The following is a 12,514-nucleotide window of genomic DNA, read 5'->3' on the forward strand; positions in this document are numbered from 1 at the left end:
TTTTGTATTTTTAACATATTTCATATCAACGTGACACTATCTTTTCTAAGATATATATTCATATATTTTGGATAGATTAGAACTTATATAGTTTTTCAAAAAAAAAATCTTTTATAGTCTAAGCGATAATTTCTTTTTAATCCAACTGATAATATCTTGGTGTACATATTTCTAATATTATCTCCGAGTCCACGAGCTGAGCCGGGCATAAGAGGGATCCTTGTTTCCGTGTAATATAGTCGCGTATGGGTTGATCTATATGAGAAAAAAAATTGCGTATATAAAAAGAAAATGAAAAAAAAAAGACAAGAGTGAAAATAATAGTGAAAATGGACTGACAGATGGATGAGAACAAGTTGGCACGGTTCAAAAAGCTCAAAGGAACCGAATGCTTTGTGTCTGAGTCTGCAACCTCTCTGTTCATCGATCTGTCTTGTTCTTTTTTCTTTTCCTTCATTTTCTCGTTCGCATTGATAATCCCAAAGAGCTGCCTTTAGTAATCATTTGGATCCAAAACAAGCTTCTCTCTCTCTCTCTCTCTCTCTCTCTCTCTCTCTCTCTGGGTTTTGCTTTTGTTCCAACGAGACAACAATGAAGACAAAACACAACTAAATCCACAACGTGTTGTCATCCCATTGTTCTGTCCATTCCATTACAATTTTCAACAATACACACACATATACATACATATATATATATATATATAATTTTTTATTGGAATTATATATAGTTTGTAGAAAAGGCTATATCTTTCAAGCATACATCTATGTAAGGAGTTGGAGGACATGAAGTAAATCTTGCGAAAGTTTATTTAATGAATTTGAAATCATTAGATCTAGCTATAGCAATGGTTTGCATTAAATTATGTATCAATCGTATGCTTTTATGTTATCTTCCGCCCTTTTTTCTGTATTTGTAAAGAAATGAAATCTTTAAAACCAAATTAATAGGCGAGTTCTATAAAATTGAATTTGTTTTCCTACAACGAAGACAAATTTGTATAATTATAAAAAAAAAACTTGTATATATTAATGTCGACATAAAAAGGATGACTATGGTTTTTTCTATGAACCTGAAGGCCGTGTGGATCTTCTTCCCCACATCACGCAAAGTCATTTACGCACACATGGATTAAGAAGAAGGTCACGTGCTACACCACTCGAGAACATCGTTTAATATCATTAATTAATCAGTTACATTAATGATATCTTAATCTTAATCATTTTTCAATTATTGTTGTATTAATTAACAAATAGTTATAATCACTTTTGTCTTTTGAATCTGTAGGCTGTATCTCCTCGGGAATAAGCTCCTTGGTTCTTACTTCATGCAAAAATTAAATATTAGTATATAATTTGCTTAACCTAATCCTAGGTATAATTCTCCACTAGCTTATGAATATGAAAAGTCCAATAGATTTTTTATTGACCAGCTAAATCATATCTATTCACATTCCTAACCAAAAAAAAAGAGCGTTAGGTTAACTTATAATCTGGATTTACTATAACACTAATAAATTAAATTCAATATTAATTTTCCACCTAATTAATCTATGATTTTGAGTATATATATACCATGTAAAATATCTAATATTCTTATGAATTTCAAACCCTAGACTTTTAGAGGGCTCGTATTACTCCTTTGAGAAACCGGTTAGCAGTCTTTTTTATAAGAGAAATTTAAACGCCCACAATCTACAAATACTTAATTATCTTTGGTTTTTATTGCATTTTTTCATACTTTTGTTTGTCATATATGTCTTTCTTAATATAAAAATATACAAAATGGTTAATATAAGCTATTCAATTTATAAGAGTTCATATGATCTACTATTTGTTCAATCAAGAACTTGGTCCACCCAAAAACCTTTAACCATGTCCTACATATATATATATATATATATGCATGCATTTTTTTTATTTTTTCGACTAGTTAATGAATATATAAAATGCATTAATGAATGTAAAATGTAATTATTGGTAATGATCTTCTTGTTTTCCCTAATGATGAAATTTTAATTATAATACACAACACTAAATTTCAACCGTCCGTGGGGATAGCATGTGTACGGCTCAGATCAGAAGCCCAGCCAAAGGATGACGTCAGCTGTTAGGGCAAGTATCTCATCTCGAAAACGGACAAAGGTATAAAAAAAATGCAAACGGATTAACACCTAAAATTAATTAATTTATTAATACCCTTGGATACTATTTTATTTTATTTCTGACAACATGCGTCGTCAGCGTGGAAAGAGGCAGGCCTTTACTTATTTTAATTTTAGTTTGTATTAAAATATAAGCAATGTCTTATTTTCTCCGCTGAAAAAATATTTAGGAATTATTTGAAATTACCACATTTATATATAGATGTAGTTTACCATAATTTATTTTTATTCGGATCAATTAATATCATAGTGGAACTCATTATCCTTTTACGAAAAAAAATTGTAAATTAAGATATAAAATTTGGTGGTCTAAAGTATACCATGGGAAAATAAGAGTGCATAGAACTTCCATGTAATTTTTGAGACTAAGGGTGGTTATTTAAACCCTCCCTTTGTAAGAAACATAATACATATATAAAATTTTACATTTAACAAAAAAAAAAGAGTGCATATAATTTTTTTTAGCTTTATTAGAGAATAATCATTTCAAGTTAATGCTCCTTTTTTTAACCGAAATAAAATAAAAATTAAGAATGATCAATATTTAAAACAGTAGTAGTGATGGGGGTGTCATGCATGAATGTGGGGGCTAAGGCGTTTGTCATGAAGCCGACCAATGAATTATTCACATCCTAAACCTAGGGTTTTCTATTATTTTTTTGACCGTTTCGTTATCATCGTTTTTTATTATTATTTTTCTAATATATAAAAATTAGTTCTTGATTATTACGGAAATAGTTTTAAAAAAATCAATTTTCAATTTCTTTTTTTTTATTTTGTGCCCTTATGATTGCAGGTAAACTTTTGAAATTGGTCTTTTTACGTTTAATCTAGATTAAAATTAAAGAATTTTTAAGCTAATTTTAATTCATATACGTTTTATTTTATCTTATTCGATTCACAAAAAAGATTTTAAAAGAGGATATCTTTCTTTCGTGAATGATTGAATGATATTTTTGTTATTTAATATGCTACATATACATATCATCGCGTACTAATGCAACAAAGGGATCGTATATACTTATTCACACGATTCTAAAACATCTTTCGTAACAAAATGTGTCGCTGTGTTGAGATTTCGTTTTCTTTTTCCTCTGAAATTTTAAGAATTTTGAATTTATATCGATCGTAAATATTACGAAACACACAACGAATAATTCAAATCGATAATCAACCATATATAAGAAAAACAATTATGTGAAATTCTTAAACAAAATCTTATGGATGATTATGAAAAGCAGCAATACAGAACCGCAATATGCCAAAAAAAAATTCATACCGAAATCGGGATTAAGTGAGTTATAGATTATGTATATATATCTACATATATATACACACACACAATAATGTGTAAAGTCGACAGGCCATTTCATAGTGAACCATTGAGTTTAGCAAATACACGGGTTTGCATATAATCCGTAAATTGGTCTAACTATATCCAAATTATTCCATGGGAATTCCTATTTATATACATTCCGTTCGTGTTGTTGTGATTTTGCTTTCCTTACCCGAAGAAATTTTCAAATTTTAAAGAATCCGAATCTGCTATTTTTACCCGAAGATCTTTATATTCAAATTTCGCGACTTTGATTATGACCCTTTTTTTATTTTATAGCATTAGGGCATTGATTTCAAATTAATTTTTTTTATTTATTTAGCCGAATTAAATCAGTTAAGCCAACATGCATGAAATAAGAACACATGCTAATACCATGTGAGGAATTTGTTCTTTCGTATTTTAAAACCCTCGTTTCCATGCATGGAAATTAATATCTGGTTGGCATAATTGAATAGGATACATGTTGTTACACATACCAATATATATATATATATACACACACATACACACAGTTGGCGACAAATCGGCAAATCTAAAAGATGATGATGGCAACGATTTAATTAGTTAGCACTAATAAAATATATTAATATTAGAATCGAACCGATATAAACCCATTTAATTTGGTTCGGTTGGATTTAATTAAGATAAATATATATGTTTTAAATTCGATATATATGTATATATATGTTCCATTTTACTATTGTTTTCGCTGAAAAATTTCACCATTAATTTGAATTAGAAAATATCAATTGTATTATTCATATCTTTTATATATATATATATATATATATATATATATATATATGCCATTTCGATGCTTTGAGAAATAGTAACAAAGACTGACATTCGAATATAAAATGGTCAATAAAGGAAAATATATTGAACTATTATGATAATTATGATTGTAGAAAGGTTAAGAATATAATCTGAAGAATGTCTAATCAAAGGGATAAGGTCGGTGATTCCTTTCAGTGGCATTTGGCCCATTTTCTCAATTTCACCAATCAAAGTTTCTCTTATAATCGTAGATCCAATCTTAATAATCCAACCCTTTTTCTAATTTATATTTTAAACGAGCATATATAAAAAAGTTGGACATTATACAAATTGACATTTTTCCTAACTTTCATAATCCAAAGATAAGGAAGAAAAAAGCAACAAATTAAATATTACTATTAATTAATTAGTTAAATCATGATTAGCTGCTAATTAATTTAACTTTTTAAAGGAAACAAACTAACCTTTGTTCTTTACCATCCCGACATTAACATACAAGTCGTCATCCCATCCCATGCATACATATATATATATATATATCTATATATAAGCATGACTAATAATCCCAACATGATTACCCCTTAATCGTAAATTATCATTGAAAGATGTGCATAACTGGGATTAAAAAGTTGATTTTAATGGCCAGACATATTTGTTTATTATTGATTTTTTTATTAATTCAACTGTTACCACCTTAATTTTCTTCGTCAATAATTTTTATTAGAAAAATATCGACCTAAATAAGTCAATGGTTCTCTGACTTGACCAATGTAAGTATACGTTTCCGTGTATCACAGTTCGAGATTTAACGATGGCATATATGAAAAAGTAAAAGAAAAATATACAAAATAAATAAATAAAGGGAATTAAAAATGACTGGCTTAAAAATAATTATAAAATTAGTCTATATATTCTTCTATTAAAATAATACCTTGACGAATGGAAAAAATCTATGTGCAAAGCAATTCATTGATTTTATTACGGTGCTTACTATTTATTTGCAATTTAAGGGTCTCATTTTATGCAAACCTAATAATTCTCGACTCTATTAGCAATAATTATTATGATATATTTTTCCTTATTAATTAGTTCATTTGTTGGAATGGATGAATTATATTATCTAGAAAACATATAAATAACTATTTTCCACAGGTCGATTTTATTGGTAGTGAAAAATTATTATGATTATATATATATATATATTTGGCACTGGAATTGATTTAGCAAAATTTCAATTTTGGAGAGGGAATTATAAGATCTATTTTTTTTGTAATCTATGAACGTCATTAATTTTCCCCTAAAATATGGAATTTAAATATCGGGAGTAAATGTATAGGAAGAAAAATAAGATCAGAGAATATAAAATGTGAAATTAAATATATTTGAGGGGGCACATGTTCATCGGTCCTGGAAGAAACGTACTCCGAGAAATGCGGCTGCTTGCCGCATCTCTTTACTTCCCCTTCACTTGTTTCCCGAAGACGACATTTCCTTCGGTCCTTTCACTTTTATTTATATATATATATATATATATATATATATTATATAATATCACATAATTATGTACACATACACACACATTTATATGCACCCACGCATATGGATCATTCATAAAATATCAATTATTCTTTTCCAGTGTGTTTAAAATATACACATATATATAATACATACGTATCGGTGTATGTATATATGATGTAATGTTGATGCGTAGCAGCTTATGTTATACTGAGATTTTTTATATTAAATATTCCGAAGATATTTTAGATATAATGCTTTTAAATTATATATAATTTTATTGTCATTAGATGGTTACGTGTTATTTTTAATATACGTCCAATCCTTTTCAAATGGGATTTATTTTGTGTGAAACGAACTCGTTTTATTTTGTCTCTACTAAATATTCATTATATTTGTAAAATGTAAAATTCAATATCTTTTGGTAAGTTATTTTACGAGTTAAATCGAGAATTCGTATGGTTTTTTCATGCCTTTTAAATAATTTACAAAGACGATATAAAATACATTATAAGACTCGACTTTTATTTTTAGATTGGTATATTGAAATTTAAAATATATGCATCACCTCCCTATTATTATTTTATTATAACCACATTTATAAAATCCTTAATTTTATATTTGGTACTAAAAAATCACTCTCTTTTTTTTTGTTAAATACTAAAAAATCCCTCTCCTTCCCTCACACATGAGAGAGGAAGAAGAAGAATTGTAAAAAGTCAGCGCTCTCTCTCTCTTCATCAACACCATTCTTTGTCTTCTTCTCTCTTCTCCTCACCTCTCTCAATCATACAACTTTTCCCGGGAAACAAATTCTTGGAAAATAAGAATTTTCCCGGAAAATTACTCTCGTCCCTAAGCCCTTGCTTTCTCCTCCTCCCACTTCGATCGTGAATTTCCCTGAAAACCCAGAATTTTTAACGATTTCTCCTCTCGAAATCATCATGGTTTTGGTCCTTTGATTCTTCCTCGAGTTTTCTTGATTCTTTTTCAGTGTGTATATACACATATATCATATTATGTGCAGTGTGTTTGAGTTCTTGGATATGGACAGCTTCCAAGGAGACTTAACCGACATCCTACGAGGAACCGGCGGAGGAGAACACGTGTCATCATCTCCAGGCCAGCCGGAGAGAAACTGGCCTCCACCGCCGCCGCAGCGATCAGATCTCCACGTGGACTTCCCCTCTGCCGGATTCGGAGATCCGTTCATGAACATGACCGACCCTTTGCTCCAAGAGCTCAACGTCGTTTCCTCCTCCGGCTACTTCTCCGGCGGTGGTTCCGGCGGAGGATTCTCCAGTGATAATATCAGCAGCAGCAGTAGCTGTAGTAACAATAATCATAATAATAATAATAACAATTTTATGGTTCCTAAGGTTTTTGATGACGATCACATCAAGAATCAGTGCAGTGTCTTCCCAAGAATCCGGATCTCGCCGCACAACATCGTTCACGACGCCTCGCCGTGTAATTCTCCGGTGGTTTCGGCGGCGTTCGTGGCTGCTTCTCCGCCGACGGGCATCATCGGAAAGTATCCGGCAGTCGGTAACGACATGATCAACGTCGATGCAACAAACAGTCCTAGGAACTGTCTGAACGGTAATAACACGTGCTCTTCGCAACTCCAGATCTCGTCTCCGAGGAATCTTGGCCTAAAGAGAAGGTATGAAATTTGATCAAACTATAAGGTAATTTTAAGTTCGACACTTTGATCTTGGTGATTAAATTAAGGTTTTTGTTGCTTGGTCTTTGATTAAACGAGTCATTAAATGTTATGCCATAAAATATATATACATCAATAATAAGTGTAACCCAAAATGATTAATTAGTGCCCAAGAGGGTTTAATTAATTGATTAAGATTGACCCGTTTGCGCATCATTTTGATCTCATCTTGAAACTTCTTATGGGTTTTTCATGAAATCATAAGAAGGAAAGAATTAATCAAAGAATTTGAGCTAGGGTTTTGTTTGATCCTCCATTGCACACATGAAATTGTTTTTCTGTCTTTTGTCATAAATATATTATACATATGTATTCGTATTTCATACACACATACACATACAAAAGAGAGATACATATATATATATATATATATATAATATGTACATGTCATGGTCTTGATCCACGTAGAGATACTGTTGGGCGCACAGGAGAATCTATGAACTGTCAACATTATGAACAAACAAAGAACATAATTGCGTTGCATCATATTCAAACCATGAAAACAAAAGTAGGAGAAACCGAACTGCCTGTCCCACTTTCATTATTCACGAACTTAGCTTTCATCTAACTCCTAATACATTTCCATCAAGTAGTGTTTCATATTGACACATGCTCATGTGTGTACATATATATACATATACCCACACGATCAGTCCAAAGATATAAGCGTTACACAATACATATAACAATAGTTATATGTATGCATATGTGTAATATATATATACATATATATATATCGCAGGAAGAGCCAGGCTAAGAAGGTGGTTTGTATACCGGCCCCTGCCGCAGCGAACAGCCGGTCTAGCGGAGAAGTGGTTCCATCTGATCTATGGGCTTGGCGAAAGTACGGTCAAAAACCCATCAAGGGTTCTCCTTATCCAAGGTACACACATACACTCTTGTATATATGCGTATATATATATCTGACGATGCATATATTTCCACACCTATTAGACTTCGAGGAGTTGTATATGAGTATATCTTGATGGAAAATGACATATATACTTAGTGTTGGAGGAGACACTAGGTCTAGGATTCGATTTTCATCGAATGCAAAAAGATTTATTTATTCATTCACTCAGCCACGATATATATAAATGTGTGTGTGTGTGTTCATATATGTGTGAGAGGAGTTAATTATGGATTACGTATGCCTAAATCTGGATGAACAGGCGAATTACGGACAACGTTTTGTTATAAAGAAATGATATATATTAATTCTTGGAAAAGAGAATTCTGTATACGGACATACAAGTTACCTAAGACCCGCAGCTTTCACTGCACAAAAGCAACAAAATATTACGCACTCTCTCACTTGTTTACCTAAATTTCACGCAAAAATGTCTCAAATTCCATAGATTGCAGTGCATGCATGGTCTCTTTGTTTGATATATATATACGCTTGATTCGATTCTCTGACCAAACATATATCATATGAAAAAAGTACAGTGAACCCTTCTTCATATATAACCATATCAAGTATATAATTGGTAGACATTACATAACTATTGTCGGCCCAACATTTCTAATTCTGACAATCGATCGTATGATTTCATTCCACAAGGGGATACTACAGATGCAGCAGCTCGAAGGGCTGTTCGGCGAGAAAGCAAGTGGAACGAAGCAGGGCAGATCCGAACATGTTAGTCATCACTTACACCTCCGAACACAACCATCCTTGGCCGACGCAGCGCAACGCACTCGCCGGCTCGACTCGTTCCACCTCCCATTCCTCCTCCAAATCCCCAAACGCAAACGCCACCTCGTCACGAGTCGCCACCAAAGACGAACCAAAGCCCGACACCCACTCTCCGGCCGCAAACCCGGCGGTTAAGGAGGAAATTCGCGACGAATGTCAAGACATGGACTTTGACGTCGACGACAGCAACATTCAGTCGTACAGACCGGATGTGTCGTCAGAGGTTCATCACAATTCTGACGATTTCTTCGCCGATCTCGACGAGTTGGACGGCGATGATCCTCTGAGCTTGTTGCTTTCTCAAGGGTTTAGCTCCGTTTCGGGATCCGCCGCCGGAGACGGTGTCCGGAAGAATGAAACGGCGTCGTCTGACGCTTTCGGAGACTTCTGCTTCGACTGGTCGGTGAATCGCAACGACGATAACACGACGTCGTTTGAGGACGGGGACGACTCCAATTCAAAGTCCTTGTAGACGCGTCATCATAACGACGATGGGCAAGGGGTAATCTCGTCATTTTATGTAGATTTGTTTACGGCGATCGCGTGAGTAGAGACAGTGGACCGTTTGTGGAGTTATTTATTTATTATTGTAATAATTCTCTTTGGAGTCGTTGTAAATAAAACGCATATTATTAATAGATATATAGATTCATCAAATTTAATGCGTTATATTATGTATTCCCTACATTTCACAATAATTAAAGTTTTAACTTTTTCATAAATTTTTAAAACTCTAAAAAAAGTCATGTATATCTTTATTTAAAACCGAAATATAATTAATATTCATTAAGTTTATTAGAAATGATTAGTTTTAGTTAATGATAAAATTGGAATTTATTTTAAAAAATTACTTAGAAAATCTAAAATGACAACTATTTTGAAACAAAAAAAAAATTTGTCTATAAGATCAACTATTAAGAAATGGAGGGAGTATATATTATTAATATTTAAATGAGTTTAAATAGATAATAGAAGTTTATTTCACTATAATCCTTTTATTTGTATCATAATATTATAAGGAATACATGAGGCTAAACCTAATAAAAAAAAGGTATAATCATACCTAAACTCTATACAAAGCAAAACAGTTTATATAACTAAAACTCTTCATAATTACTAATTTATAGATTTATATAATTTAATTAATGCAAATGTGAATCATTCTAAGAGAGTAACTAAAATAATTTACATTGGAAGTCTTGTTGAGTATAATATTATTATTAATAGGAGTGGGCATAAAAAGGTTATTAATATATATATATATATATATATATATATATAATATTTGCAAAAGTCATGTGGATGTATTTCTCTCTCGAGGGAGGGATGGAAGTAGAAATGAATGCTGGTTTGATGGGAGCAGGGGAAAGTGGGGTTTGAGGGAATATTGGTGGATGTGACACAAAGTGAAGTGAACAAGTACACACATTTTAGACATTACTCTCCACATATATGCATTTATATATATAGATCATATTATTTTAAAATTTCATTGTGTATTAAATTCATTTTTCATACGAGAGTTTTGCATTTTCTTCTAATTTTTCTTATTCATACACCCTATTTTCCAATTGCATCCGTTCTTCTAGATATTTTTATTTTTCTTATGTTTCTAATGCGTAAGTGCTACTAGGTTGTGTGTATTGAAACAAGTCTTAATTATTTAAATTAATTTATATAAATTAACAAAAAAAAACTTATTACTAAGTTTATGTAGTGCATTTTTTATTCTCCATGAAAACAAACTGATATTTTAAAATTCTTACAAATCTCATAAACAAAAAATGGAGATGCCTTATAGTTAAATGTGTATAATTAGTGTCCGATTCTGAGATATTAATCATTTGAGTATCATTTTCATTTTTTTTATAAGAACATTTTTTTCTTCATTTTGTTGTCATTGTGAGACATACATATGCATGCAGAGAACTTCTTTGATATAATATAAAAGTATTTTTCTGTCTCTGTCATATGGTTTCTATGAAAATTGAGTAGGTTTTCAATGAATTACAATCGTATGATATAATAATTTTATTTTGTAAACGTATTTTTTTTACTGTTAAAAGAAATATAGATTATCTGTTTTTTCACCATGGGTTCGATGATATTACTACACAAAGAATAACAGAGGATATAAATTTATAGAGAGAGAGAGAGAGAAAAAAAATGATACAAGAGATCTACCGGTATCAATGTTTTTTTTTTTTGATAATCGGGTGATCCCAAGCCCAAAGGTCCAGACTAATCTCGACCCATGCGTACGACCCTGCAACACACATGTGGGATGTAAAACACCCGAAGGTGGCAGAAGGAGAATCTCCATACTCTGGGTGTTGAACCAACGACCTCGTTTACAGGAAGGGGACTCTCAAACCAACACCAACACAGATGGGGGATTCCCCTACGAGTATCAATGTTATCGGATCTAGTCACATCTCCCTTTTTTTATCTCGAAATATATAAATGTTACCATTTAAATTAGAAATATATCAAAAACTCTATTTTTAAAAAAAATCAATGATAAATAAGATAATATATACATACAAAAAACCCACAACAGATTTCATTGTAAAATGATAATTAACAAAAAAAAAGGCGAAGCAAATGATGGTGAGAATAATTTATCTTTTTGACCGACGCATGTGAGTGTGATCTCGAAAGGGGAAAACCCTAGTTTCATGGCTTTTCCCTCAGGCCGAATTAAATAGAAAGTGATTAAACAACACATTATTTCCAAAAATGAAAAGATTTTCAAAGGGATAAAGTAATGGGTTTTTTTTAAAAAAAATTATTTCACATATACACACACTTTTTATTCCTCGTGTAAATTTCTGTCACTTTTTTTTGTCCTTATTCATGTGATATGACATTGTGTGGCATGACCTGATTTGAGAATGTATATATATAATTATAATGTGTGTCATTTTACAGGGGTCTCGTATTTGTATTGCATCCTAATAATACCAACATAGTGTATCAGTAGGTTATATATATATATATATGTCTATAACTTGTCACTCGAAATTACAGATTTTTTTATAGTGCTAGTTTTTTTTTGTATCTACTAGTGTGTGTGTGTATTCCTTTTAATTGCCAATATGTGTCCTAATTAATAGTGGTTAGTCTATATCTTGTATATTCTTTGCCCAAAGTCTTTTAATTTTTGTCATTTTGTAGACATGCCCATTGGATGTAATATCAATTAAGGACATTTTTAAAACCAAAGTTTTCTAGTCCTTTTTTTCTTAGAAAGATCCTTTTTTTATATCTTAATAATTAATTGTTTAGAAAAAG

At 31.4% G+C, this 12,514-nt stretch overlaps 1 protein-coding gene across 2 annotated transcripts; it reads left to right on the forward strand.

Annotated features, from left to right (window-relative positions):
• The first annotated feature begins 6,502 nt into the window (after positions 1 to 6,502).
• LOC104814342 (probable WRKY transcription factor 14) lies at positions 6,503 to 9,877 on the forward strand. Of its 2 annotated transcripts, none has more exons than XM_010542338.2 (3): positions 6,503 to 7,461; positions 8,264 to 8,404; positions 9,086 to 9,877. In XM_010542338.2, exons 1-3 carry the CDS (start codon positions 6,815 to 6,817, stop codon positions 9,690 to 9,692), a joined length of 1,395 nt encoding a protein of 464 aa, XP_010540640.1. In that variant the 5' UTR covers positions 6,503 to 6,814; the 3' UTR covers positions 9,693 to 9,877. The 2 variants fall into 2 exon arrangements, with proteins under 2 accessions (XP_010540640.1, XP_019058131.1); XM_019202586.1 differs by having other exon boundaries at positions 9,098 to 9,877.
• The last annotated feature ends 2,637 nt before the right edge of the window (positions 9,878 to 12,514 follow it).

Source organism: Tarenaya hassleriana, unplaced genomic scaffold (genome assembly GCF_000463585.1).
Source record: "Tarenaya hassleriana unplaced genomic scaffold, ASM46358v1 Cleome21, whole genome shotgun sequence".
Classification (NCBI taxonomy): Eukaryota; Viridiplantae; Streptophyta; class Magnoliopsida; order Brassicales; family Cleomaceae; genus Tarenaya; species Tarenaya hassleriana.

Excerpts from the sequence above, each read along its gene's own strand:
- LOC104814342 (XM_010542338.2), top strand. The coding sequence starts at position 6,815 with ATGTGCAGTGTGTTTGAGTTCTTGGATATGGACAGCTTCCAAGGAGAC. Across the intron at positions 7,462-8,263 it reads AATCTTGGCCTAAAGAGAAG|GAAGAGCCAGGCTAAGAAGG; the intron begins GTATGAAATTTG and ends TATATATCGCAG. Across the intron at positions 8,405-9,085 it reads AAGGGTTCTCCTTATCCAAG|GGGATACTACAGATGCAGCA; the intron begins GTACACACATAC and ends TCATTCCACAAG.